Below are 27,371 nucleotides of genomic sequence, written 5' to 3' on the forward strand. Positions count from 1 at the left end.
GAGCTGAGTTTCAAAAAAGGTTGGGGACCCCTTGCCTTAATTGCTCAGTTGCCTTGTGACCACTACAATGGAAATGAGCAGGTAGTTGTGAATTTCCTGCATTGTGCAGGGGGTTGGAGTAGAGTACATCTTTAAGAAAGATGTAGACAAGCTGGAACGGGTCCAGAGGAGGGCAACAAAGATGGTGAGGGGTCTGGAGATCAAGTCCTTTGAGGAAAGGTTGAAGGAGCTGGGTATGGTGAGCCTGAAGAGAAGACTGAGAGGGGATTTGATAACCAAGTTCTTGAAGGGCTGTCATATAGAGGATGGTGCCAAGTTGTTTTCTGTTGCCCCAGAAGGTCGGACCAGAACCAACAGGTTGAAGTTAAATCAAAAGAGTTTCCGTCTAGACATTAGGAAGAATTTTCTAACAGTTAGAGCGGTTCCTCAGTGGAACAGGCTTAACATAAGAACATAAGAAAGGCCCTGCTGGATCAGACCAAGGCCCATCAAGTCCAGCAGTCTGTTCACACAGTGGCCAACCAGGTGCCTCTAGGAAGCCACAAACAAGACTACTGCATCAGCACCATCCTGCCTGTGTTCCACTACACCCAAAATAATAGGCATGCTCCTCTGATACTAGAGAGAATAGGTATGCAGCATGACTAGTATCCATTCTAACTAATAACCATGAATACCCCTCTCCTCCATGAATATGTCCACTCCCCTCTTAAAGCCCTCCAAGCTGGCAGCCATCACCACATCCTGGGGCAGGGAGTTCCACAATTTAACTATGCGTTGTGTGAAAAAATACTTCCTTTTATCTGTTTTGAATCTCTCGCCCTCCAGCTTTAGCAGATGACCCCGTATTCTAGTATTATGGGAGAGGGAGAAAAACGTCTCCCTGTCCACTCTCTCCAAACCATGCATAATTGTGTAGACCTCTATCATGTCTCCCCTTAGCCGCCTTCTTTCCAAGCTAAACAGCCCTAAGTGTCCTAACCGCTCCCCATAGGACAGTTGCTCTAGTCCCCTAATCATTTTGGTTGCTCTTTTCTGCACCTTCTCAAGCTCTGTAATATCCTTTTTTAGGTGTGGTGACCAGAACTGTACACAGTATTCCAAGTGTGGTCTCACCATAGATTTGTACAAGGGCAGTATGATATCAGCAGTTTTATTTTCTATTCCTCGTCTAATTATGGCCAGCATGGAATTTGCCTTTTTTACAGCAGCCGCACACTGGGTTGACATCTTCATTGAGCTATCCACTACCGCCCCAAGATCCCTTTCTTGGTCTGTCGCTGCCAGCACAGATCCCATCAGTGTATATGTGAAGTTGGGATTTTTGGCCCCAATATGCATCACTTTACACTTGCTCACATTGAATCTCATTTGCCATTTTAATGCCCATTCTTCCAGTACGCAGAGATTCTTCTGGAGCTCTTCACAGTCCGATTTTGTTTTAACCACCCTAAATAATTTGGTGTCATCTGCAAACTTGGCTACTTCACTGTTTAAGCCCAACTCCAGGTCATTGATGAACAGGTTGAAAAGCACCGGTCCCAACCCAGATCCCTGAGGCACCCCACTGCTCACATCCCGCCATTGTGAGAACTGACCATTGATTCCTACTCTCTGCTTCCTATTTTTCAGCCAGCTCTCAATCCATAAGAGGACTTGTCCTCTTATCCCATGACTATGAAGTTTGCTTAGCAGTCTTTGGTGGGGGACTTTGTCAAAAGCTTTTTGGAAATCGAAATACACAATATCCACAGGCTCATTCCTGTCCACATGCTTATTGACGCTTTCAAAAATCTCTAATAGGTTAGTGAGACAGCACCTACCCTCGGCTTCCTCGGGAGGTGGTAAGCTCTCCTTCCTTGGAGATTTTTAAGAAGAGATTAGATGGCCATCTGTCAGCAATGTTGATTCTATGACCTTAGGCAGATCATGAGAGGGAGGGCATCTTGGCCATCTTCTGGGCACAGAGTAGGGGTCACTGGGTGTGTGTGTGGGGAGGTAGTTTGGAATGTCCTGCATTGTGCAGGGGTTGGACTAGATGACCCTGGTGGTCCCTTCCAACTCTATGATCCATGGCATACAAAAGCCACTTCAAATTACGGCATCTGATGTACGGTCCAAGCTTCCCACTGGCACTGTGTCTGAACCGGGCTTTGGCAAAGTGTTAAAATAGATCTGTTGCGTATGCAAGACAGCCTTTTGTGATTTTGTTTTCAGGAGGCCCCTATGCTACTTGTTCAACCCCTGGTGACAGGAAGAATCGGAATAAGACGGCTCGGGGCAGGAAGAAGGTGTTTGAAGCCTACATGTCAAAGGAGGAGGTCTCGGCAGGCCTGAAAAGGAAGCAGCTGATCCAGGTACTTGAAGCTTAGAATGCAGATCCCCCCCTCCCCCCGCTGAACAAAGCAGGTACCTTTGTTGTTGCGGTGGGTTTATATTTGAGGATGCCATGATCAGAGATGTTAAAGTGTGTGTGCGTGGGGGGGAAACTAGGGGGGAAAGTTGGGGGGGAAATTTATCCCCCTTTTTGAGCCTTCTCCCAATGTTTACAATTAGAAAAATTTGAATATTTTAGGGACATCTTAAAAGAAAAACTCAAATGAAATATATTTCTTTTCTAGAACAGGTGAAATGCTTTTAATGACACTTAACTCAAAATTTGGGGCATGAAAATTTATGTGGAAGGCAATCTCTAGCCCTAGAGTGGTAATTCTTATGTATGCTGTAGACATAGATTACGTATTTTTATTGTTTAAAAGAAAATAAATTTTATTGTTTAAAAGGAAATAATAAAACATACAATTAGTATGTTTTAATGAGTTTCAGATTAATAAAGAGTTATTTTCAGCGATGAAAAATTTAGCTTGATGTCCAGATAAGCTGCTGGTTCAATTATGAGTATGTGAGACAGTTTTTATTTATTTTATCTATTTAAAATATTTTTACGCCACCTTCCTCCCCCCACTTAGGCTCCTCAAGCTGGCAAACAGTTAGGGCATTAAAACAATTGTTTTTACCGTATATATTTTACTTTATTTATATAGCCCACTTTTCTCCCTGAGACTCAAAGTGGATTGTGTGGGCATAATGCCACAGGGCCCACCCTCAAAAGCGGCCATTTTCTCCAGGGGAACTGATCTCTGTCGCCTGGAGACCAGTTGTGATAGCGGGAGATCTCCACCCACCACCTGGAGGTTGGCAACCCTATGTATGCTGGGTAGGGTTGTCTGCTACATGTGAAATAACCTGGAGATTTTGGGAGTGGAGCCTGAGGAGGGAGGGGTTTGGAGAGGGGAGGGGCTTCAGTGGGGTATAATGCCATCGAGCCCACCCTCCAGAGCGGCCATTTTCTCCAGGGGGACTGATCTCTGTCACCTGGAGATCAGTTATAATCCCAGGTCTCCAGCCACCACCTGGAGGTTAGGAAATCAGTACAGGAGCGAGAAATATTAACAAAGTGCAAAATTTATAGAAATGCTACTGATACACTAAACAACAATAATATACAACATATAAAGTGCAAACTGATTTCTGGAGCTAGGTATCAGATGTTGGCCTGCTCCCACTCTGTTCCCCTGGAATTCGAAGTTGGGTGTCAAACATAGGAGAGATCTTTTGGGTGCATCAGAGAGGCAGTGCTTAATTCAATTGGGATTGAATGATTCCTGGACATCTGCTTCAATGGGAAATTTGGATCTTCATCCCTGTTGTAACTAGTAAGAAGAAGAAGGGTTGGTTTTTGTACCCTGCTTTTCTGTATGTAAGGAGTCTCAAACCGGCTTGTGAGGTAGGTGGGGATGAGAGAGTTTGGAGAGAACTATGACTGGGCTTCATTTGTAGGAGCGGGGAATGAAACCCAGTTCTCCAGATTACAGTCTGCTGCTTATGTGGCAGTGGGGAATGAAGCCCGGTTCACCAGATTAGAATCTGCTGCTCATGTGGAGGAGTGGGAAACCAAACCTGGTTCTCCATATTAGAGTCCCCCGTTCTCAACCACTACACAAGGTGTCTGTTGTGGGGAGAGGAAGGGAAGGTGATTGTGAGCTGGTTTGAGAGTCCTTAAAGGTGGAGAAAATTGGGATCTAAAAACCAACTCTTTGGGGGTGTAGAGAGCCAGTGTGATGTAGTGGTTAAGAGCGGTGGACTCTAATCTGGAAAACCGGGTTCAATTCCCAACTCCTCCACATGAAGCCAGCTGGGTGACCTTGGGCTAGTCACAGTTCTCTTAGAGCTCTCTGAGCCTCACCTGCCTCACAAGGTGTCTGTCGTGGGGAGAGGAAGGTAAGGAGATTGTAAGCTGGTTTGATTCTACCTTAAAAAGGTAGAGAAAGTCGGTATATAAAAACCAACTCTTCTTCATTTACACCGTGCTGGCTCTCAGAAGTGGAATACACTGGGAGCCTGTGGGATCTCCTTCCTCTGAGGTTTTCCAGAAGAGGCATCTGTCCGGGATGCTCGTGGTATAGATTACCTAGCCTTGGGGAGTTGGCTTCAGGGTCTGAATGGACCCCTTCCAGCTCTGCCGTCATGGGTTCTTGGAAGGTCAGGAAACTGCGGCTCAGATTCTACGAGGAAACCTTCACAACTTTGAGCGGCTCTGTGGCAGGTGCGGTGATGAACCAGGCCTTAAAAGAGCCTTCTTATGAATCCTCCCCCCTTCTCGAAGCGGTATCTCTTCCTATACATTTTTTTTTTGTAAAGCTGATAAATATAGCAGCCATTGTTTGCGAGGGATTGTAAAGCGGTGTGGGTGTCGAGGGATGACATCATGAGATTGGGCAGCCGGAGCCGCGGCCCCTGATGCAGATGTGAGAACAGTTGTTCTGTGCAGATGGGGAGAGCGGCCGGTTCCAGATATGATATCACAGCGTGAAATGCACAGCATTGTAAATAGGATTTTCGTCGGCACAGATAATAAGGCCCATCTGCTTTCGAAGAGAAACTTGGGGAGTTCCTTTCCTTTTTGTTTTCCAGAGGAAAAGTGCCGCAAGGAGAAGTATGTTCAGTGTTGCTCATGTATGCGCTTTGAGGCCGGTCATAACTGCCTGGGGGTGTTTCACAAACCTGCTCCATTTTGAATTTGCTGACCTTTTGGTGATAATGCACCAAGTGGGCCTTTTATACTGAATTGCTTTGAGAACCTGGCTGGCCAGTTGTGCAACTTCGCCTGTTTCCTCCCAGATTGGCCATGGTCCAATGGCTGTATTGAAATTTTCGGAGCAAAGGTGGAATGAAAATATAATAGACAAGACACTGGACAGTCTTGGCGCAAGGTCTGTAGCCTGCACATTTTTCGATGTTGAGAATAGGACTGCTGAAACATTCTCGCTCTTTCCAAGGCAGCTAATTGCCTCTGGTTGATGACTGAAAAGGCAGTCCTCCAGAGACGTCACTGATGATTATAAGAACAAAAGAAGAGCCCTGCTGGGTCAGATTGGTGGTCCCTCTCGTTGAGCATTTTGGCTCACACAGTGGCCAACCAGTTCCTCTGGAGAACCAACAACAAGGTGTAGAGGCTCAGGTCTTCATAAGAAAATAGGATGAGCCCTGCTGGATCAGACCAGTGAGGGTCCATCTAGTCCAGCATCCTGTCTCACACAGTGGCCAACCAGTTCCTCTGGAGTGCCCACAACAGGGCATAGAGGCCGAGGCCTTCATAAGAACATCAGAAGAGCCCTGCTGGATCAGACCAGTAGTCCCTCTTGTCGAGCATTATGGCTGACACAGTGGCCAACCAGTTCCTCTGGAGGAACAGCAACAGGTTTTAGAGACTCAGGCCTTCATAAGAACTTAGGATGAGCCCTGCTGGATCAGGCTAGTGGTCCATCTAGTCCAGCATCCTGCCTTACACAGTGGCCAACTAGTTACTCTGGGGGTCCAACAACAGGACACAGAGGCTGAGGCCTTCTCCTGATGTTGCTTCCTGGTGCTGGTATTCAGAGGTTTACTGCCTCTGATTGTGAAGTTTCCCTTTAGTCCCCATGGCTAATAGCCACTTATAGATCTCCATGAATCTGTCTAATCCTCTTTTAAAGCTGTCTGTTCCTGTGGCCACCAGTGCATCCTCTGGCAGTGAATCCCACATTTTAACCACCCGCTGTGTAAAGAAGTATTTCCTTCTGTCCATCCTGAATCTACTGCCCATCGGCTTCATTGGATACCTTCGAGTTCTATTATTTTGGGAGGAGGAGAAAAAGTTCTCTGTGTCTCCATCTTGTGCGTCATTTTATAAGCCTCTTATCAAGTCACTCACACACAACACAACACAACCCTTTATTGGCATATAAAAAGGAAGAACATACATTTGGATAAAACCGAGTACAAATAAATAAAATTGGATAAAACCATCCCAAATCAGCCATTAAGGAAAGCTTCACACTATTCACGATACCTGATTGCTGACTGTAGGGACCTTGCCACTGATTCAGTTATTTTTGGGTTTTGTGTGGTCATAAGATAAGATGTCCTTATTTCGCCAGAGAGCCAATTTCCCTGTCAAGTCACTCCTTAATCATCTCTTTTCCAAACTGAAAAGTCCCAGATTCTCCAGCCTTCCCTCCTCCAGAAAGGGCTCCAACCCCCTCATCATCTTGGTTGCCCTCTCCTATGCTTTATCCATCACTGCGCTGTCCTTTTTGAGATATGGTGACCCCAACTGCATACAGTATTTCAAATGAGGCTGCACCGTAGATCTGTAAAGGTAAAGGTGGTCCCCTGTGCAAGCACCGAGTCATTACTGACCTTGGGGTAACATCACATCACAACGTTTACTAGGCAGACTGTGTTTATGGGGTGGGCTGCCGTTGTCTTCCCCAGTCGTCTACGCTTTATCCCCAGCATGCTGGGAACTGATTTTACCGACTTCGGAAGGATGGAAGGCTGAGACGGCTACCTGAAACCGACTTCCTTTGGGATCAAACTCAGGGCCGTGGCTCAGTGGTAGAGCATCTGCTTGGCATGCAGAAGGTCCCAGGTTCAATCCCCTGCTTCTCCAGTTAAAGCAGGGGTGTCCAAACTTTTTTCAAAGAGAGCCAGATTTGATGAAGTGAACATGCCTGAGGGCCAACCATTTTGCCTGACATTCTTAATTAAATTAATTAAATGCAAATTAACTATTTTATGCAAAGTTTATTGAAAACAGCATACTTATTATGCCCATAACCACAGACTGCACCACAAAAACCATGGCTACATTCCTTCCTTTCCCCAAAGCCCCTTTCAGCTCACCGGACGCCCCCCAGCTTCTAAATCTCCAACCTTCCTTCTGTAGGGAGGAAGCAGGAACTCTTCCTCCCCCCCCCCCACTCATGTGCCTCTCTGGGGCTGTTGACTCTCTCCCTTCAACCATGCTGGGGGTATTCTATCCTCCCCTCATCTGAGCCAGGAAATAAACTGGTTTTCATTCTCATGGAGTCCAAGATTCAAACACTCTGACATCTCCCGTGCAGGGAGGAATGTGGAGTTTTTCTCCCCATGAGAGCCAGCGTGGTGTAATGGTTAAGAGTGGTGGTTTGGAGCGGTGGAGTCTGATCTGGAGAACCGGGTCTGATTCCCCCACTCCTCCACATGAGCGGTGGAGGCTAATCTGGTGAGCTGGATTTGTTTCTCCCGCTCCTACACACGAAGCCAGCTGGGTGACCTTGGGCTAGTCACAGCTCTCTTAGCCTTACCTATCTCACAGGGTATCTGTTGTGGGGAGGGGGAGGGGAAGGGGAGGGCGATTGTAAGCCACCCTTAAGTGGTAGAGAAAGTGGGCATATAAAACCAACTCTTCTCTTATTCTTTCCTTCTGACCTCTTTGCTCTCTGCTCGGGGCTTTGACCTCCGGAATGAACACGGGTGTCCTCTGCAGACTCTTCCCCTTCTGAACGCGCCTCATTTCCAAACACGATACATGCCAGGAGTAATTTATTTCCCCCACCCCATCCCTTCTTTCGAAGCAACCACTTGCCTTGGAGAGAACCTGCAGCCCCCCCCCCCACTCCCAGGCTTTTCGGTGTTTGTGTGTGTGTGTGTGGGGGTGTCTTTCCTCTCCCGGATTGGGGCCAGCCTCTGACCTCCCTTGCATTTCCCTTCCCCCCGCCACCTTTCCCACCCTCGAGTCCCCCCCAACCCATCCTCAGGATGCCCTTGACCCACTCGGGAGGAGCTGCTGCTGCTTTTCCATGCGTCAGAACAACAAAGGCCACGTCCCCCCGCGCGGGCTCTAGGTAAGAAGGAAGTGGCCTCTCTAGGGTTTCAGACTCTCTGGCCTTCATTCCGGGGGGTGGGGCTGAGACAGCCAATCAAGGCGACCCTCTGCCCAAGCTTTGCCCCCTTGGTCGGGGATGCAAAACACAGGTGCAGCCCCCACGCGCCCCCTTTTCTCTCTTTGCAAAACAGGCTGGGGGGGCGTATTAAACCGGCCCAGGGGCCGCAATTGGCCCCCGGGCCGGACTTTGGACATGACTGAGTTAAAGGGATCTAGGCAGGTAGGTGATGGGAAAGACCTCTGCCTGAGACCCTGGAGGGCTGCTGTCTGAGTAGGCAATACGATGGACGGAAGGTCTGATTCACTATAAGGTAGCTTCATGTGTTCATGTGAGTAAGCCCTACTGAGTAGACTTCAGTAAGATTCTGAGTAGACTTGCTTAGGATTGCACTATAAGAAGGGCTGTTCAGTGGTCAAAGACTCCAGAGTGACATGAAGACAGCAAATTTCCTGTTGAGAATTACTAGGGATTAACTATAAAGTCGTCATCTGGTAGAATACCTTTTTACCTTGTGTGCGTGTGTGTGTGTGTGTGGGTGTAAAGTGCGTGTGGGTATTTGTGTGTGTGTGTGTAAAGTGCCATGAAGTCACAGCTGCCTTATAGTGGCCCCAGCAGGGGCTTTCAAGGCAAGTGAGAAGCAGAGGTGGTTTGCCGTTGCCTTCTCCGCAGCATCTTCCTTGGTGGTCCCCCATCCAAGTACACACACTTCTGGGCAGCAAGATCTTGGGGTACGGGTGGACCATAAGTTAAATATGAGCAGCCAGTGTGATACAGAGACAAAAAATGCTAATGGGATCTTGGGGTGCATCAACAGAGGCATAACATCCAAAGCGCAAGATGTCATAGTTCTCCTGTACACTGCATTGGTCAGGCCACACTTGGAGTCTTGTGTGCAGTTCTGGAGGCCTCACTTCAAAAAGGATGTGAACAGAATCGAGCAGGTGCAGAGGAGAGCGACAAGGATGATCAGGGGCCTGGAGACCAAGCCCTGCGAGGAGAGGCTAAGGGAGTTGGAAATGTTTAGTCTGGAGAAGAGGAGGTTGAGGGGGGACATGATTGCTCTCCTGAAGTATTTGAAGGGCTGTCACTTAGAGGAGGGCAGGGAGCTGATCCTGCTGGCAGGAGAGAATAGGACTCGCAATAATGGGTTTAAATTGCTGGCAGAGAGGTACTGGTTGGATATTAGAAAAAAAATTACTATTAAGAGTTGTTCAACAGTGGAATCGGCGAGCTCCCCCTTGCTGGCCGTCTTTAAGCAGAGGCTAGACAAACACTTGTCAGGGATGCTCTAGGCCAGTGATGGCGAACCTTTTAGAGACCAAGTGCCCAAACTGCAACCCAAAACCCACTTATTTATTGCCGAGTGCCAATGCGGCAATTTAACCTGAATACTGAGGTTTTAGTTTAGAAAAAACAACTCCTGCACAATGCAGGAGATTCACAACTACCTCCCACACACACACACCCAGTGACCCCCCCACTACTCCATGCCCAGAAGATGGCCAAGGGGACCTCCCTCTCATCATCTGCTTACAGTCCTCATAAAAAGGCGCCCAGGGGCTGGCCGTCGTGGCCGCCCTCTTGGGCACTTTCCCCAGCTCTGCAACGTCCGTTCTGGGAAAGGCCAGGCGGGCCAATGGCGGGGGCCCCTTGGCAGGGGCTGAGCCGCCCCCCCCCCCCCGGGCTGCAGCTGCCAGCTGCAACGGAGCCCAGGCTGGGCCAGGAGCCTCTGGGAGAAGGAAGAAGAAGGCAGCGCTGCAAGGGCGAAGTGGTGCGCGGCTGCTTGGGCGCAAGTCCCGCCGGCCGCCACTGCAGCACGCCCCCCCCACCGCACGGGCTGCTCCCGCTCCCCGGCGCCACTTTGCAGGCCGCTCAGCTGGGCTGCGCGCTGGACAGAACCGGGGCGGCGGCGGCTCCTCTTTGCTGAGCGGGAGAGGCGCCGCAGGTGACGGCCCGGCCTTTGGGGGCCTTTTGCAGTGGGCGGGCGGGCCTGGCCTCCCTTGCAAGAAGCCGTGTCCCTGCAGCCCCCGGACTGCTACGGGTCGACGAGGCCGGGATGGAGCCTCCTCTGCCGGCACGCTGGTAAGTGGCTCGGGATGGGACCAAAAGTCCAGACTGGCGAGGCAACGACGAATGGAAGAGGTGGAGAGAGAGCAAGCCCGCTTCCCGAGGGACGGGGCGAGGAACCAGCAAGCCAGCAGCCAGGAGAAGACGGAGCGCAGAGACGCGGCGGCACGCCGCCGCACCCCAGCTGTAGCTCCGCCGCCCGGTCGTGCCTGCGCCAGTCAGAGGACTTGGGTGGGGGCATGGGGAGGAGGGCAGGATGTTCCAGCCCTCCCTCTAGTCCCGCCCCCAAGACCTTATTAGGGCTGGAACATCCTGCCCTCCTCCCCACGCCTCCAGCCAAGTCCTCTGACTGGCGCAGGCGCGACCGGGCGGCGGGGCTACAGCTGGGGTGCGGCGGCGCGCCACCACGTCTCTGCTCTCCGTCTTCTCCTGGCTTGCCGGTTCCTTGCCCCGTCCCTCAGGAAGCAGGCTTGCTCTCTCTCCACCTCTTCCATTTGTCGCTGCCTCGCCCGTCTGGACTTTCGGTCCCGTCCCCCACTTACCCGCGTGCCGGCAGAAAGGGCTACGCGTGCCGGGTCGGGCACGCGTGCCATAGGTTCGCCAACACGGCTCTAGGCTGATCCTGCATTGAGCAGGAGGTTGGACTAGATGGCCTCTATGTCGCCTTCCAACTCTATGATTCTATGAATTATTACCTTCTTTAACTAGCACTCTTCTATATTCCACTTATATTTTCATCTGACTACATCCTTTTTGAAGTGAGGCCTCCAGAACTGCACAGAATATTCCAGGTGCGGCCTGACCGATGCAGTGTACAGTGGAACTATGACATCTTGCGCTTTGAATGTTATTCCTCTGTTGATGCACCCCAAGATCCCATTAGCTTTTTTTGTCGCTGCATCACACTGGCTGCTCATGTACTATAACACAGCAATGTTTTTCATTATTGGTTGTTTTCCCAGGAACTGAGCAAGGGTATTGCCTGTCTCTTGGCGGGAAGGATTATGGGGTTATTGGCCCAAGAAGTAAAACCCAGCAAATTGTTGCTAATTCTTTTATTGGAATTGCAGAAGAAGGTTATTTCCCTCAATCCCTAACTTCTGTTCTTCTCTTTCTTTTTAAAAAAGGGATCCTTGAGAATAAACCCCAAGAAGTACCACGAGGCCTTCATTCCATCTCCAGTAAGTAAAGTCTACTTCCTTAACAGTTTCAGGTGGGGTACCTGTGTTAGTCTGTAACAGTAGAATGAAACCCAAGTCCGGTAGCACCTTAGAAGAAGAGTTGGTTTTTATATGCTGACTTCCTCTGTCACTTAAGGCAGAATCAAACCGGCTTACAATCACCTTCCCTTCCCTACAACTGTGAGGTAGGTGGGGCTGAGAACTGTGACTAGCCCAAGGTCACCCAGGTGGCTTCATGTGGAGGAGTGGCAAAACCAACTCAGTTCACCAGATTAGCCTCTGCCACTCACGTGGAGGAGTGGGGAATCAAACCCGGTTCTCCAGATCAGAATACACCACTCCAAACCACTTCTCTTAACAACTACACCACGCTGGCTCTCGCCAGGAAGAGGGAAGGAGAAAAAAAAACACTAGAGGATAAAGAATGGCAAGAACTGTGTGTGTGTGTGTGCAGGGGGCAGGCGGGAAATGAAGTATAAATTGATATTTTGTTTTAAATCCTTGCCTGAATCAAAATGGAAACCTTGGACACTCAGCAAACACTTATGCCAACTCTGCCCCCATAGCTACTCTGACGATAACATGCATCATCTAATGATAACAAGCATACCCTCAAGGGCTCAGTATTTCAGAATTGTTGGGGTGAATCACATACTAATCCATTCCTGGACCACTGTTGTACTTGTAGCATGTAGGAAATTTCCAGAAGGAAGCAGTCCTGTCCTTATAGCCAGTGTGGTGTAGTGGTTAAGAGTGGAGGACTCTGATCTGGAGAACCAGACTTGATTCCCCACTCCTCCACATAAGCGGAGGATGCTAGTCCAGTGAACTTGATTTGTTTCCTCACTCCTACACATGAAGCCAGCAGGGTGACCTTGGGCTAGTCACACTCTCTCAGCCTCACCTACCTCACAGGGTGTCTGTTGTGGGGTAGAGGAAAGGAAGGTGATTGTAAGCCAGTTCGATTCTTCCTTAAGTGGTAGAGAAAGTCAGCATATAAAAACCAACTCTTCTCCTTCCCCTTCTCCTTCTCCTCCCTTAAGAGTGATCAGAGAACACACATGGTGTGAATCACTGTGCAACGGGCGCTTTTACACATGCTGAATAATGCACTTTCAATCCAGTTCCAAAGCAGTTTAGCAATCATTCGCAAGTGGACTTTGCTGTTTCGCACAGTAAAATCCAGCCGCAAATTGCATTGACAATGGATTGAAAGCGCATTACTCAGCATGTGTGAAAATGCCACCAGTCTCAGAACCACCCCCTTAGGTCTGTTTGGCAGCTTGCAATTACATCCCAAGATACGTGCGCCCACGTAAAGGCGTTGGGCAGAGTCCATCAAGCGCTGCTTCTACGTGGCCTCTGATCCGCGGAAACCCCCTTGAAATGAACGCCAGTTGTCAAGGAGCGGCCGTTTTGGTAGTTCTAGCACACAATGATCCGAGCGCCTGGTGCCAGAGGCGGTGCTCGTTTTGAGCCACCGAAGCCAGCTGAGCCCAGGTTGGGACCACCGGTTAGCTATAAACCGAGGGTTTATGATTACTGATTACAGATGGCTTACAGATTTTCCCCTGACTTTAAGTTAAGCTCCCCAAAACGAATGTGTTTCTCTGCTGCTTGCCTGCTGCATGAGCTAATTCGTAAACCCGATCTCAAAATAATGTGCCAAACTCGGTGCCGTTTATGGAACTTGTATGGAGTGGGACTGTGGGTACCTTAACTTTCTCTATAGGGCTGTTTAGCTTAGAAAGCTTAGGAAGAAGGCAGTTAAGGGAGACATGGTAGAGGTCTATAACATTATGCATGGTATGGAGAGAGGGGACAGGGAGAAGGTTTTCTTTCTCATAACACCAGAACGCTGGGTCATCTGCTGAAGCTGGAGGGTGAGAGATTCAAGACAGATAAAATAAAGTATTTCTTTACACAACTCATATTCAATTGTGGAACTCTCTGCCCCAGGATGTGGTGATGGCTGCCAACTTGGAAGGCTTTAAGAGCGGAGTGGACATGTTCCTGGAGGAGAGGGCTATCCATGGCTACTAGTCACATGAACACACATGAACACATGAACACATGTAGCTGCCTTATACTGAATCAGACCCTCGCTCCATCAAAGTCAGTATTGTCTACTCAGACCGGCAGCAGCTCTCCAGGGTCTCAGGCTGAGGTCTTTCACATCACCAACTTGTCTAGTCCCTTTAACTGGAGATGCTGGGGATTGAACCTGGGACCTTCTCCATGCCAAGCAGATGCTCTACCACTGAGCCACGGCCACTCTCCAGGGTCTCAGGCCGGGGTCTTTTACATCACCTACTTGCCTAGTCCCTTTAACTGGAGATGCTGGGGATTGAACCTGGCACCTTCTGCATTCCAAGCAGATGCTCTGCCACTGAGCTACGGCCACTCTCCAGGGTCTCAGGCCGGGGTCTTTTACATCACCTACTTGCTTAGTCCCTTTAACTGGAGATGCAGGGGATTGAACCTGGAACCTTCTGCATGCCAAGCAGATGCTCTACCACTGAGCCACGGCCCCTCTCAGGGCAGGGTCTTTCACATCACCTACTTGCCTTAGTCCCTTTAACTGGAGATGCCGAAGATTGAACCTGGGACCTTCTGCATGCTAGGTAGATGCACTACCACGGCCCCTCCCCAAATGAATACCAGTCAAAATGAATACCAGTCATGATGCAAACCTATTCTCTCCACGATGAGAGGAGCATGACTATTATATTAGGTGCTTTGGGACATAGGCAGGACAATGCTGCTGCAGTGGTCTTGTTTGTGGGCTTCCTAGAGGCACCTGGTTGGCCGCCATGTGAACAGACTGCTGGACTTGATGGGCCTGGGTGTGATCCAGCATGGCTTTTCTTATGTTCTTATGTTCCTTCTTTTAACTTGCAGGTCTGTTAGATGACAGGGCTTAATGATCCAGGACTTGGGATTTGTCTGTGTAGTGTCTGTGCCTGTTATCTGCTTCGCTACCAAATTAATTTATCTCTAGGTGGCCACAGGCTTGCTTTTAATAATAGCTTGAAGTAATTCATTAGAAATAGTGCGGAATCTGCTGCTGGGTAGCTTCGCCCCCCACTGGCACAACGAGCAGATTTAATAATCGCTAGGGGCGCTTTCACATATCCTGAATAATTCACTTTCAATCCACTTTCAATGCACTTTGCAGCTGGATTTTACTTTGTGGACGATCGTTAAAGTGCATCGAAAGTGGATTGAAAGTGCATTATTCAGGACGGGTGTAAGCGCCCGAGATGTCAGTCTGGTTTTAGGCACATATAGATGGACAGTACCCTTGGCAAGGTAGAGGGGAAGAGTCGCTCCCCCTGCCTTGGGCAGCTCTTGCACTGGTGACATAGGTGAACACATCAAGCTGCCTTCTGCTGTACCAGAACATCAGTCCATCAAAGTCAGTCTTGTGTACTCAGACTGGCAGCGGCTCTCCAGGGTCTCAGGCGGAGGTCTTTCACATCACCTACTGCCTGATCCTTTTCCCCTGTTTTTGGTAGGGATTGAACCTGTGGCTTTCTGCATGCCAAGCAGATGCTCTGTCACTTTGTCATGTCCTGAGTGCTCTGAGTGAATGTTTGATTTCCTCCTCTTAAAAAAGAATCAAAAGGTCAAGGGAATTGTGGACCTCCATCAGGTACTTGTTTTGCCAGGTTGATAATTGCACACATTTTATATGGGAGACATATACAGCCCAGCATAACAACTTGAGACAATCTTACCAGATGTTTGTATAATTGGAAATATATTATACAACCTATATATATATATATGCCTGGCCTGATATATATTGTCTGTATATGTATATATATATATATCTGTAAATGTGTGTATGTTTTACATGGGTTTCAATATGCCACTGAGGAAGGCCAAACAGGCCGAAATGCGTCTGGCACATGGTTATAGATATCGACCTTAGGAAATGTCATTGTGCTGTTTTAATGTTTTGTACATAATTTTTACCTAGACATAGCATTTTAAATAAATTATATCATAGAATCATAGAGTTGGAAGGGACCACCAGGGTCATCTAGTCCAACCCCCTGCACAATGCAGGAATTTCACAACTACCTCCCCCTCACGCCCCCAGTGACCCCTACTCCATGCCCAGAAGATAGCCAAGATGCCCTCCCTCCCATGATCTGCCCAAGGCCATAGGATCAGCATTGCTGACAGATGGCCATCTAGCTTCTGCTTAAAAACCTCCAGGGAAGGAGAACTTACCACCTGCCGAGGAAGCCTGTTCCACTGAGGAACCGCCCTAACTGTTAGAAAATTCTTCCTAATGCCTAGATGGAAACTCTTTTGATTTAATTTCAACCCGTTGGTTCTGGTCCGACCTTCTGGGGCAACAGAAAACAACTCGGCACCCCCCTCTCTATATGGCAGGCTAAACATACCCAGCTCCTTCAGCCTTTCCCCATAGGACGGTCTCCAGACCCCATTATCTATATATTTTATTTATCCCACCCAACCTTGGCTACTAGTCAAAATTGATACGTCATGATGCATTACCTATTCTCTCCAGGATCAGAGGAGCATGCCTATTATATTAGGTACTGGCAGGATGCTGCTGCTGCAGTGGTCTTGTTTGTGGGCTTCCTAGAGGCACCTGGTTGGCCACTGTGGGAACAGACTGCTGGACTTGCTGGGCCTTGGTCTGATCCAGCAGGGCCTTTCTTATGTTCTTAGGGATCTCCATTCCTACTTATATCTGATGAAAGAAGCATTGACTGTCGAAAGCTCATACCCCCCAAAATCTTATTGGTCCCTAAGTTACTACCAGACTTGAATCTAGCTTTTCAGTTCCCATGAAAGTTTTCTAGGGTGTGAAACCTGGACTTACCAGAGAAGAGGGACCCAGCTGGGAAATCCCAGGCACACCTGGGGAGTGTGTGAATTAACCTGTTCACCAGCACAAAGAAACATCTTCGACAAACTGCCGAAAGAACAGAGAATTTCTCACTTTCTCTGCTGCCGTTGCAACATTTGGCAGAGCCGATGGCAGGTGGCGGGGACTGCCTTTTGTATAAGAAGTAAATAAAACTGTGGGGCGAAGACCGCCTCTTACAGATTGCTGCAGGGGGGGATGATTGAAACGAGAAGGCGCTTCTCTTGAATGATGTCAAACATTTTTAAGTACATGGTGGGATTGCTGGGGGGGGAGGGGGGAGAAGAGAAAAAGCTGGACTCTTCTGAAGGACAGCTTCCAGCTTGAATTATGTTAGTCCAAGAAGCTTTGCAGTTTTTCTGCATCTTGTCATGGGAGGCACAGCTGTTGAGAGCGGCTGCAGGGAGCAACTCTGTCCTGCTGTGGAATGGCCTTAGTTTCACATCAGGGCAGCCGCTCTCTGCCTGGATTCAAAGACTTCCAGCGTCAGGGCAGGATAGAGGAGGGGGGGCAGGCGCGACCCTCGTGGGCCTTGCTAGGTGGCAGTGGATTTGGGCGATGAAGGCAGGATTGTTGCAGAGATACAGGGCCTTTTGCTCAGTGCAACCATGACGGGAACAGAACATAAGAAAGGCCCTGTTGCATCAGACCCAGGCCCATCAAGTCCAGCAGTCTGTTAACACAGGGGCCAACCAGGTGTCTCTAGGAAGCCGCAAACAAGACAACTGCAGCAGCATTGTTCTGCCTGTGTTCCAAAGCACCTAATAGAATAGGCATGCTCCTCTGATCCTGGAGAGGATAGGTATGCCTCATGACTACTGTCCATTTTGATCTGTAGCCATGGATGGCCCTCTCCTCCGTGATGTGAAAGACCCCGGCCTGGAGAGGGGCCATGCCTCAGTGGTAGAGCATCTGCTTGGCATGCAGAAGGTCCCAGGTTCAATCCCCAGCATCTCCAGTTAAAGGGACTAGGCAAGTTGGTGATGTGAAAGACCTCAGCCTGAGACCCTGGAGAGCTGCTGCCGGTCTGAGTAGACAAAACTGACTTTGGTGGAGTGAGGGTCTGATTCAGTATAAGGCAGCTTCATGTGTTCATGTGTGTTCATGTGACTGGTAGCCATGGATAGCCCTCTCCTCCAGGAACATGTCCACTCCGCTCTTAAAGCCTTCCAAGTTGGCAGCCATCACCACATCCTGGGGCAGGGAGTTCCACAACTGAACTATGAGTTGTGTGAAGAAATACTTTATCTGTCTTGAGACTCTCACCCTCCAGCTTCAGCAGATGACCCCGCGTTCTGGTATTATGAGAGAGGAAGATAACCTTCTCCCTGTCCCCTCTCTCTATACCATGCATAATGTTATAGACCCCTATCATATTTCCCCTCAGCCGCCTTCTTTCCAAGCTAAACAGCCCTAAGCATTTTAACCGCTCCTCATGGGGCAGTTGCTCTAGTCCCCTGATCATTTTGGTTGCTCTTTTCTTTTCTTGATGCCTGTCCTAGTCACACGTCTAGGCAGCAGAAGTGTGAATATAATCGCATTCTGGGGAAGGGTCGGGGACTCTCCTGCCTCAACATTAGCGGTGTGTTTTCTGTCGAGACTGAAGAAAATAGCAGTTTTATTGCCAGCAAGAGTTTAGCGGCAATCAGGAGCAGATAATTAAAGCAGAAGCCGAACTTGCTGGCGTTACAAAATCAGAGACTTGCTCCACTGCCGCCCTGCAAGAGTGGCCAGTCAGACGTAAACCCCTGCTGTTTGCCTTTTGAACAATTTATGTGGCCTTGTGATTTAGAGCAGGGCTTCTTCAACATTTCCCACTCGCGACGCCTTTTCACCTGAGAAATTTTTATGCAACCCCGTGTATATAGGTATATAAAGTAGGTATACAAATCAAACATTTACTGATAATAAATCATAAAGAAATTTGTTTTAAAGTTTAAAAAAATCGCGAGCCCCGACCCTCAGTTTAAGAAGCTGTGATTTAGAGGACCTGATGCGGCCCCCAGGGTGTACTTGAGAAATTTACTTTAGGAGGTGACTGATTTGTGTCACGCTCTGTCGTTGGTTTCATCCTTTTGCCCTGGCCAAAGCCGAATGCTAAAGGCTCAAGTGCCTTTATTCATCAGCCCCACTGTCGACCAGGGCTGCGAATGGCTTCACTTAGATGGAGGAGGGAGGGCACCTTGGCCCTCTTCTGGACATGAAGTATGGGGGTGTGGGGGGGGGAGAGGTTGTTCAGAGTTTCCTGCAATGTGCAGGGGGTTGGACTAGATGATCCTGGTGGTCCCTTCCAACTCTATGATTCTATGACCCCAGGGCACCTGTTCCAAGGGGCCCAGGGATGCACAGGTGGTTCTTCTGCCTTTTGTTTCATCCTCACGACAACTCCAGGGAGTCGCTCAGGCAGCGAGATGGGAAACTGGCCCCAAAGAGAGGCCCACAGAACTCATGGCCAAGCGGCCGTTTGGACGTTGCCTCCCCCTTCCGTTCCTTGGTCTGACATACCAATCCCTGGGCCACGCTGGCACTTTCTGGTTGTTCTTTCTCCACCCTGCTTCACGGCGTATGAAGCAAGTCACGGGTCAGACCGATTTACACATAGATTCTCCCCCCACTCCTACCCCAACTCTGGCAACTTATGGGCTGGTCTTTTAGCGAAGCTTAGTGATGAATTACAGAGGACTGACGAAGAAGAAGAGGAGGAAGAGGAGGAGGAATTGGTTTTTACATGCTGACTTTCTCTTCCACTTAAGGAAGAATGAAACCAGCTTACAATCACCTTCCCTTCCCCTCCCCACAACAGACACCCTGTGAGATAGGTGGGGCTGAGAGAACTGTGACTAGCCCAAAGTCACCCAGCTGGCTTCATGTGTAGGAGTGGGGAAACCAACCTGGTTTACCAGATTAGCCTCCGCTGCTTATGTAGAGGAGGGGGGAATCAAACCTGGTTCTCCAGCTCATAGTCCACCGCTCCAAACCACCTCTCTTAACCACTACACCACGTTGTCACAAAGTGTTCCCGAGGTTCTGTGTGACCCCCATCCTAGGGAAGAATCCAGCCCCATGAAACAACCACCGCTCTTGTTTTTTAAGAAGCGTCACTGCCTGCTTCAGCAAAGGAAGAACCTTCTTAATTAAAATATACCCAAGAGACCCTTCCTTGCCGGAGACCGCTGAAACTGCAGCGTGCATTCCTATGGGGGCTTTCTTTGTTTCTGAGCAGCTTAATGAGATGTTACTCTCCCCTCACCCCCAAGGGCCTATTGAAGAGGGTAGCACTGCGTAGAGGAAGGCATTTCATTCCAGCGGTTCCGGATGTGCTGATGAGGAGAACGGTGCTGCCTCTGCCCGCCCTGGGGAAGAGTTGGGGTCCAGCTGGGGTTCATGGCACCAAGCGTTTCATGGCTGCCGGGCCACCTGGCGGGTATCTGCTTGTGCCTCCCTTTCCTTGACAGCACAATTACCCTGCAGCTGTTCTGATGAAATTGTTGATTCTCGTGGCCGTTATGTGCCAACGTTTGCGACATCTGGCATTATGCTTCGTTTAGTGCTAGGTGATGTACAGAGCATTGAAATGATGGTGTAGGGTTGGATAATCGGAGGCCCTGGGGGTTCAGTCCAGCACTGAGAATCCTACCCTCTGAGTCCCTGATCCTGTCTTGCCTGCTTTGGTTTGTTCCAGGGTGCATAAAAATCAATTATTTTAAAAAATCAGATTTTTAAAACTTCAAATCAATTTTTTAAAAATAAAATGCGTTTCGAGGAAAAATCTATCTAATGGGGTTGCCAACTCCAGGTTAGAAAATACCTGGAGATTTTGGGGGTGGAGCCCGAGAAGGGAGGGGTTTGGGGAGGGGCTTCAATGCCATAGAGTCCAATTGCCAAAGCGGCCATTTTCTCCAGGGGAACTGATTCTTGTCGCCTGGAGATCACTTGTAATAGCGGGAGGTCTCCAGTCACCACCTGGAGGTTGGCAGCCCTACTCTCTAAAGATAGTTTAAACAATTTTCGGTTTGAGGTACATTATAGTCCAAAGGTTATTCATCAAGCAACAAAGATTAGTTTTGAATTTTGCAGCATGAGGCTGTATATTCATGCGATGTTTAATTTTTTTGGTAAATTTGGTAAATTTACCTTTGGTAAAGGTACTAGCTGGACAACTGATCTCCAGCCGATAGAGATCAGTTCCGCTGGAGGAAGCGGCCGCTTTGGCCATGGGACTCTATGGCATTGAAGTCCCTCCCCAAACACCATCCTCCTCACCAAAAACCTCCTGCCGGTGGTGAAGAGGGACCAGGCAACCCTGTTGTTTCCTGAGATAGCCGCTTGTTGCCTATGATGACCAACTGTGGGTCTTTTGACTTGGTTTTGGGGTGGGGCTGTGGCTGCTGCCTCTCCATTCTATTCTTTTGGTATGGCTGAAATTGAGATTTAACAGAGGAAACTGCTGGAAAGGACCCCCGTTGCTCTGTGAAATGGATGAGGACAGGCTCCAATTTGTAATTTTTTTTTTGACGGAAGCCCAGTCCACCAATCTTTTTTCATTTTCAGCCTGCCTCATCCCCTCAGCGGGCCTGGCCTTCGGTCCCTTTGGCCGGAGATCCGTTTTCCCTCTGGGGGTGCTAGCCTTCTCTCCAGAATTTGTGTGTCTTGTCTGTCACGCACCGCTGGCTGGGATTTCATGCTCAGGAGCGGCTTGCAATTCTTGGCGGCCGAGGATCCCCGCTGGCTTCACCAGGAGGCCGCCAGGGGCACAACTTCTGCTCCTGTGGTGGAAAACTGGGTCCTTTCCTGTCCAGGGCTGCTGGCTGTCCTACGGCTTGGGAACAGCTGTAGGCGAAGGAAGAATGACAGCTTTGGGCATGAGGCAGGAAATAGTAATAAGAACATAAGGAAATCCCTGCTGGATCAGACCCAGGCCCATCAAGTCCAGCAGTCTGTTAACACAGGGGCCAACCAGGTGCCTCCAGGAAGCCCCAAGCAAGACGACTGCAGCAGCACTGTCCTGCCTGTGTTCCACAGCACCTAATATCATAGGCATGCTCCTCTGATCCTGGAGAGAATAGGTATGCATCATGACCAGTATCCATTTGGACTAGGAGCCATGAATACCTCTCTCCTCCATAAGAACATAAAAAAGGCCATGCTGGGTCAGCCCCAGGCCCATCAAGTCCAGCAGTCTGTTCCCACAGTGGCCAACCAGGTGCCTCTAAGAAGCCCACAAACAAGACAACTGCAGCAGCATTCTCCTGCCTGCGTCCCACAGCACCTAATATCATAGGTATGCTCCTCCGATCCTGGAGAGAATAGGTATGCATCATGACGAGCATCCATTTGGACTAGTAGCCATGGATAGCTCTCTCTGTGATTCTATGAATCAGGTTTCTTGTTCAAGTTTTTTTTTTTTTTGCACTTCCAAAGCTGTCCTCCTCCCCCCACGAACCTCTCTGAGCCTTGAGGAGCCAATGTTTCCTTCCCCCCCACCCCATGCTGGCCTCGGAAAAGAGCTTTCATGGCCACAGTGGTTGGTGTCCTGGGGCTGAGCCCTACAATGCCTTTTCAGGCTAGTTTGTATCTGTTCCAGCAGCATTTTTTCTCTGGTCAAGGGCTGCTTCTATTTCATTTGTGTGTGTGTGTCTTCCTCTCTAGGACGGCATCCGGGATATCTTCATCGATGGCGTCGTTTCTCGCAACAGAGCTCTGAATGGGGACATTGTGGTGGTGAAGCTGCTTCCGAAGGACCAGTGGAAGGTCAGCGCTTTGATCTCTTTTAGGGGGGTTGTTGGCCGGGGAGGGGAGGGCTTAACCGGCCCCTGGTCAAAAGGAGCGTTTTTTAACATTTCCCATGAAAGTTCTTAAATCCATGAAAGAATGATACGTTGCAGTACACAGGAAGTACCTTGTGAAAACTACCAGGATCGGGGCTTTTCCTGCCCTGGCCCCTGCCTAGGGTTGCCAACCTCCAGGTACTAGCTGGAGATCTCCTGCTGTTACAACTGATCTCCAGCCGATAGAGATCGGTTCACCTGGAGAAAATGGCCGCTTTGGCAATTGGACTCTATGGAGTTGAAATCTCTCCCCTCCCAAACCCTGCCTTCTTCAGGCTCCGCCCCAAAAACCTCCCGCTGGGGGCGAAGAGGGACCTGGCAACCCTATCCCTGCCTGGTGGAATAGCCTCTCTAGTGAGATCAGGGCCCTGTGGGACGTCAAAGAGTTCTGCCGGGCTTATGGTTGAGGCCAGCTATGGTTCCCTATATATAAATGCTGGCCTCCCTAACCTCCACTGTGGTCATATCTTCCCTATTCAATCTGGAATTTATTCCATCTGCTCGCCTAGTTGAAGTTTTGTGTTTTACACTCTAGAGGTGCCTTAGGTAAACTTAGGATAACATTTATATGGTTTTTATAGGGCTATTTTGAATGTTGTTTTAATGCTTTTATTGATTTATTGGATATTTATACTCTTGTAAGCCGCTCTGAGCCTGGTTTTTGGCTGGGGAGAGCAGGGTAGTAAGTGGAAATAATAAATAAATAAAAGTCTGGTGGACGGGCCTGCCGTCCAGACTGAGCGAGTTGGTGTCTCAGAACTAGGGTTGCCAGCTCAAGATTAAGAAATACTTAGAGATTTTTTTTGGGCGTGGAGCCTGAGGAGGGCGGGGTTTGGAGAAGGGAGGGACTTCAATGTCATAGAGTCCAGTTGCCAAAGCAGCAATTTTCTCCGAGGGACCTGATCTCTGTTGCCTGGAGATCAGCAGCAGGAGATCTTCACCCACTACCTGGAAGTTGACAATCCTACTCAGAACAGGTCCAAGCAAAACTTACAGTGCATTCCTGGGAGGAATGCCTGCTCCGGGCTTAGGAGACAACCCAGAGGCGTTGCTCCTAAGGAGGTTTCGGCGGTCTCTACCCAGCACCAAAACAGGAGGTACGCCAGCAAAAAGCTGGCGTATCTTCACAAAAACAAAAAGGGGTGTTCCCGAGCTGAAATGAGTTGGGAGGCCGACTAACATTGCCCCCGCCCCCCTAGGCGGCACTGTTACGCCCTGGGAATGCCTCTTGGGCCACTGCTGCAGCCTGTGCTGGTGGCCAAAGGCCGGCGGGAGGCTGCGGCGGTGTCCGGGCCCAGCTGACGCTCTGCCCAGTGCCAAAAACCTGTGCAACCCTCAAAGTTTCACAAAAATATTCACAAAAATAAAAAGGGGCGTTCCCGAGCCGAAATGGCTCGGGAGGCTGACTTACATCGGTCTGCGCCGGAACGCCCCAGCAACACCTGCCGGGGCGCTGAGACATCTCACGGCTCGCTGCCGCAGCCTGTGCCAACTGCCAGAGGCCAGCAGGAGACTGCTGCAGCGTCCGGGCCCATCACTGCTGTGGCGGTGGCCAGGGACCGGTATCTGGGCCTGCACTCTGGCGTTGGGGCCACTCACGCCGGCGTGCACCTTCCGGGCGCTGGCGTTGTGAGCCTCTGCACCAGCGGAGGCCTTGGTCGGCCTCCAAAGGCCTTTGGGTCGAGCCGCCAGTGCGGCTCAAGAATGGGTTGTTACAGTAGTCAGTGGAGAAGGTCTGTCATTGCCCAGGCTGAGAAGCTAGGCCAGAAGCAACTGTTACATGAGGCCATGTGGGCCTTGTTTTTTTCATGTCATCCTCTTTGACTGGAACCCGCAGTATCCCGTTTGGCCTGATGAAGTGGTGGTGCTATAATGTCACGGAGGGGAACCGAACAAAATGGATGTCCTACAGGAATCCACCCTCTGGAAATATTTATTTGTCCATCCATCCCATCTATCCATCATATTTCTCTACCTTCCTTCCTTCTGAGCATCCCAGTACCCCAAGGTTAGGTCACCTGCTCCTGATGAATCTTTGTGTCTTCGATTCATCGGCAGCTGTGAAGCTAACGATGTGGCAAGCCAACAATTTGTCCCTGAGTCAGGAGCTGTTACGCATGTTTTGCCCCAGCTAATCCAAGAATGAAACCCAAATGCCAAATCTGTATAGGCACATGTTGCAGTTAAGAGCCCATAAATGCAGCTGTAGAGGGAAGGAATTGCCGAGAAGGCATTATTATTAAAGAACTTAATGAAAGGGTTGCTGCATTTTACAAGCTGGAGGAACAACAGCAGGTTTTGGGCCCGACCAGGATACAGGAGCCGTGTTTCATATCCAAGGCCGGGAAAAGCAGCGCTGCTGAATCTGGTGGCCATACATTAAATACCAGGCTTTCCATGATCCCAACAGAAGTCGGTTTCAGGTAGCTCAAGGTTCAAGGTTGACTCAGCCTTCCATCCTTCCGAGGTCGGTAAAATAAGTACCCAGCTTTCTGGGGGTAAAATGTAGATGACTGGGGAAGGCAGTGGCAAACCACCCCGGAAACGTAGTCTGCCTAGTAAACGTCGGGATGTGACGTCACCCCATGGGTCAGGAATGACGTGGTAATTCGCTCCCCCCTCAGGATTACAGGCTTATTTATTTTATTTTTATTCATCTAAAACAGGGGTGGGGAACCTTCTTTCCACCAAGGGCCATTTGGATATTTTTAACATCATTCATGGGCCATACAAAATTATCAACTTAAAAATTAGCCAAGCAGGCAGCTACCCCAGATGACCCCCCACCCTGCATGGGCAAGCAGGCAGGCATCCAACCGGTGGCACACTCGCCCACCTGGTGACACAGGATGGTCTGTTGCACCAGCCGGGTGTAGCCGTCCAGCCACATGCCAGAGTTGTTCCTGCTCCGCATGGTTGGGGCCGGATTCTACAGCTGGTTCCTGCTACCTCTGCCTACAGAGGTGAAATGAGGACACACTGGCTAAGAACTCCCCCCCCCCCGCGCATTCTGGCTATGCCCCCTTTAACCCCTCCATTGTTGCCACTTCTGCCCCCAGCCCTCTTGTAGTACAGAAGGAATACGTTTTTCCATGGCCCGGGTGGGAAAGGGTTAACAAAGTTTCTTGGGTGGTCCTAGCAGCTCCATAACTAATGACTCCTCTGCAGGGTGGGGGGGAAAGGTTCCTTTTCTCGCAAAAACAAACTCACACCCACCTTGAATAGAGGCTATTCCTGTCCGCGGGAGGGGGCGGATTGCCAGTCTTAGATCCTTCTGAGATAGAGATCTTCCAGGACCCACGAAGGGCCAGACCAAATGATTTTGCGGGCCTTAAACAGCCCCTGGGCCTGACGTTCCCCACCCCTGATCTAAAACATTTATTAGCCACCTGTCTTCCTTACAGAGCTCAAGAAGACTTACAACATAGATAAAATACGTAAAATAAAGTACACAAGAAACTGCCTCCTGACGATTGAAAATGAGGGGGCCAGGCGCACCGCTGTGGGGAGACAATTCCATAATTGTGGGGCTGCCACCAGAAAGGCCCTCTCTCGTGTACCCACCAAATAAGCTTCTTTGATGGATGGGACATTCAGGAGGGCCTGGCCCTGTGATCCTTAGTTTCTGGGCAGGAACATAAGGGAGAAGACTGCACACACGAAGCTTCCTTGTTGCTGCTGGAGTAATTGGTGCAGATCTGGAGTTAATCTAAACCGAAACCTGGAAGAGAGCCCTGCTACGGAAAATGTGCAAATAAAAGCCTTCTCTAGGGAATTTTTACAACATAGACTTTATTTATATTCGTGCATTGTCACTTGGGAGTTAACTTGGAATATATATGATTTTCTTCAGTAAACATTTGTCGGGGATGCAGGACTCCTTGGGCACCGCATCCCTGGCAGAACGCCGCGGGGTCTCACGGGACCCTGGACTTCACACGGATCTTGGACCTTTTTTCTTTTCTTTTTTCGATTTCTTGCCCGCCCTCCCCAGCTGAGGCCAGGCTTAAAGGGGTGTGTGTGTTGCATCATTTAAAAAAAGACATCAACCATAATAATTGAACCCTGTCTGTACTATTCCATTTCGTGTGCCCATGTCGTAATTTTATATAGATAATGTATACACATATGAGTCTGCGTATGTATGCTCTTAGTGACTGTGAGTTGAATGGAGAATGTGCATGTCGTTGCATGTGTGCTTCGGAAGACTCGGGAGAATGCACGGAAGCAAAGAGCGCTGACGGGATTTTGCTCGCTGTCCATTCCGTGTGCCACGTCTCCAAACTGATGTTCGGGAGCATGCCTGGTGCATCCTCACCCCGTCGGCTTGCATCTCATTCCTTGGTGCAGCGGCTGCTCCATAGTTTCAGAAGCTGATTGAATTTGGGGAATCTGGCAATCTTTACCTTGCCTTTTGGCAAGTGTAGAAAATTTGAGCAGCGTTCTTTTGGAAGGCCCCCGAGCATCTCAGTTGTTGCTCTTGAGAGGTTCTGTTGCCACAAGCCACCTGATCTCCCTTCCAAACCCTTTGCTGGAGGGTGGCGTTTGTCAAGTGTGACAAGAGTTAACACAAAGCCCCCCTTGTCATCGTTTATTCACTAAGAAGCGGGATGGGCCGTGACCAGAGCATGAGATTAACAAGATATTCCACAGCCGGGAAGCTGAGATTGCTCCTAGCTCACATGGCCAATTGAATGACGCAGCAAAACATGGATGTTCTGTCTGCGGCTCCTTTCAGAAAGTTCCACTCCTTAAGACATCCAAGAAAAGTTTTACGCTCACAGTAGTAGTGCCCCAAAGGTCGGACCAGTACCAACTGGTTGAAATTAAATCAAAAGAGTTATCTTCTAGACTATAGGAAAAACTTTCTAACAGTTAGAGCGGTTCCTCAGTGGAACAGGCTTCCTCGGGAGGTGGTGAGCTCTCCTTCCCTTGAGGTTTTGAAGCAGAGGTTAGATGGCTATCTGTCAGCAATGCTGATTCTATGACCTTGGGCAGATCATGAGAGGGAGGGCATCTTAGCCATCTTCTGGGCACGGAGTAGGGGTCACTGGGGATGGGGGGGAGGTAGTTGTGAATTTCCTGCATTGTGCAGGGGGTTGGACTAGATGACCCAACATGGCTTCTGTAAAGG

The 27,371-nt window shown here is 49.5% G+C and overlaps 1 protein-coding gene across 1 annotated transcript in view; it reads left to right on the forward strand.

The window, feature by feature from the left end:
- Positions 1-27,371, forward strand: part of DIS3L2 (DIS3 like 3'-5' exoribonuclease 2) — a 246,597-nt gene that overhangs the window by 30,185 nt on the left and 189,041 nt on the right. Inside the window, exons 4-6 of the mRNA XM_056850570.1 lie at positions 2,218-2,357; positions 11,447-11,500; positions 22,059-22,160. Of these exons, the coding sequence (XP_056706548.1) occupies positions 2,218-2,357; positions 11,447-11,500; positions 22,059-22,160 (296 nt within the window). The remainder of the gene's footprint in view (positions 1-2,217; positions 2,358-11,446; positions 11,501-22,058; positions 22,161-27,371) is intronic.

Source organism: Euleptes europaea, chromosome 5 (genome assembly GCF_029931775.1).
Source record: "Euleptes europaea isolate rEulEur1 chromosome 5, rEulEur1.hap1, whole genome shotgun sequence".
Lineage (NCBI taxonomy): Eukaryota > Metazoa > Chordata > Lepidosauria > Squamata > Sphaerodactylidae > Euleptes > Euleptes europaea.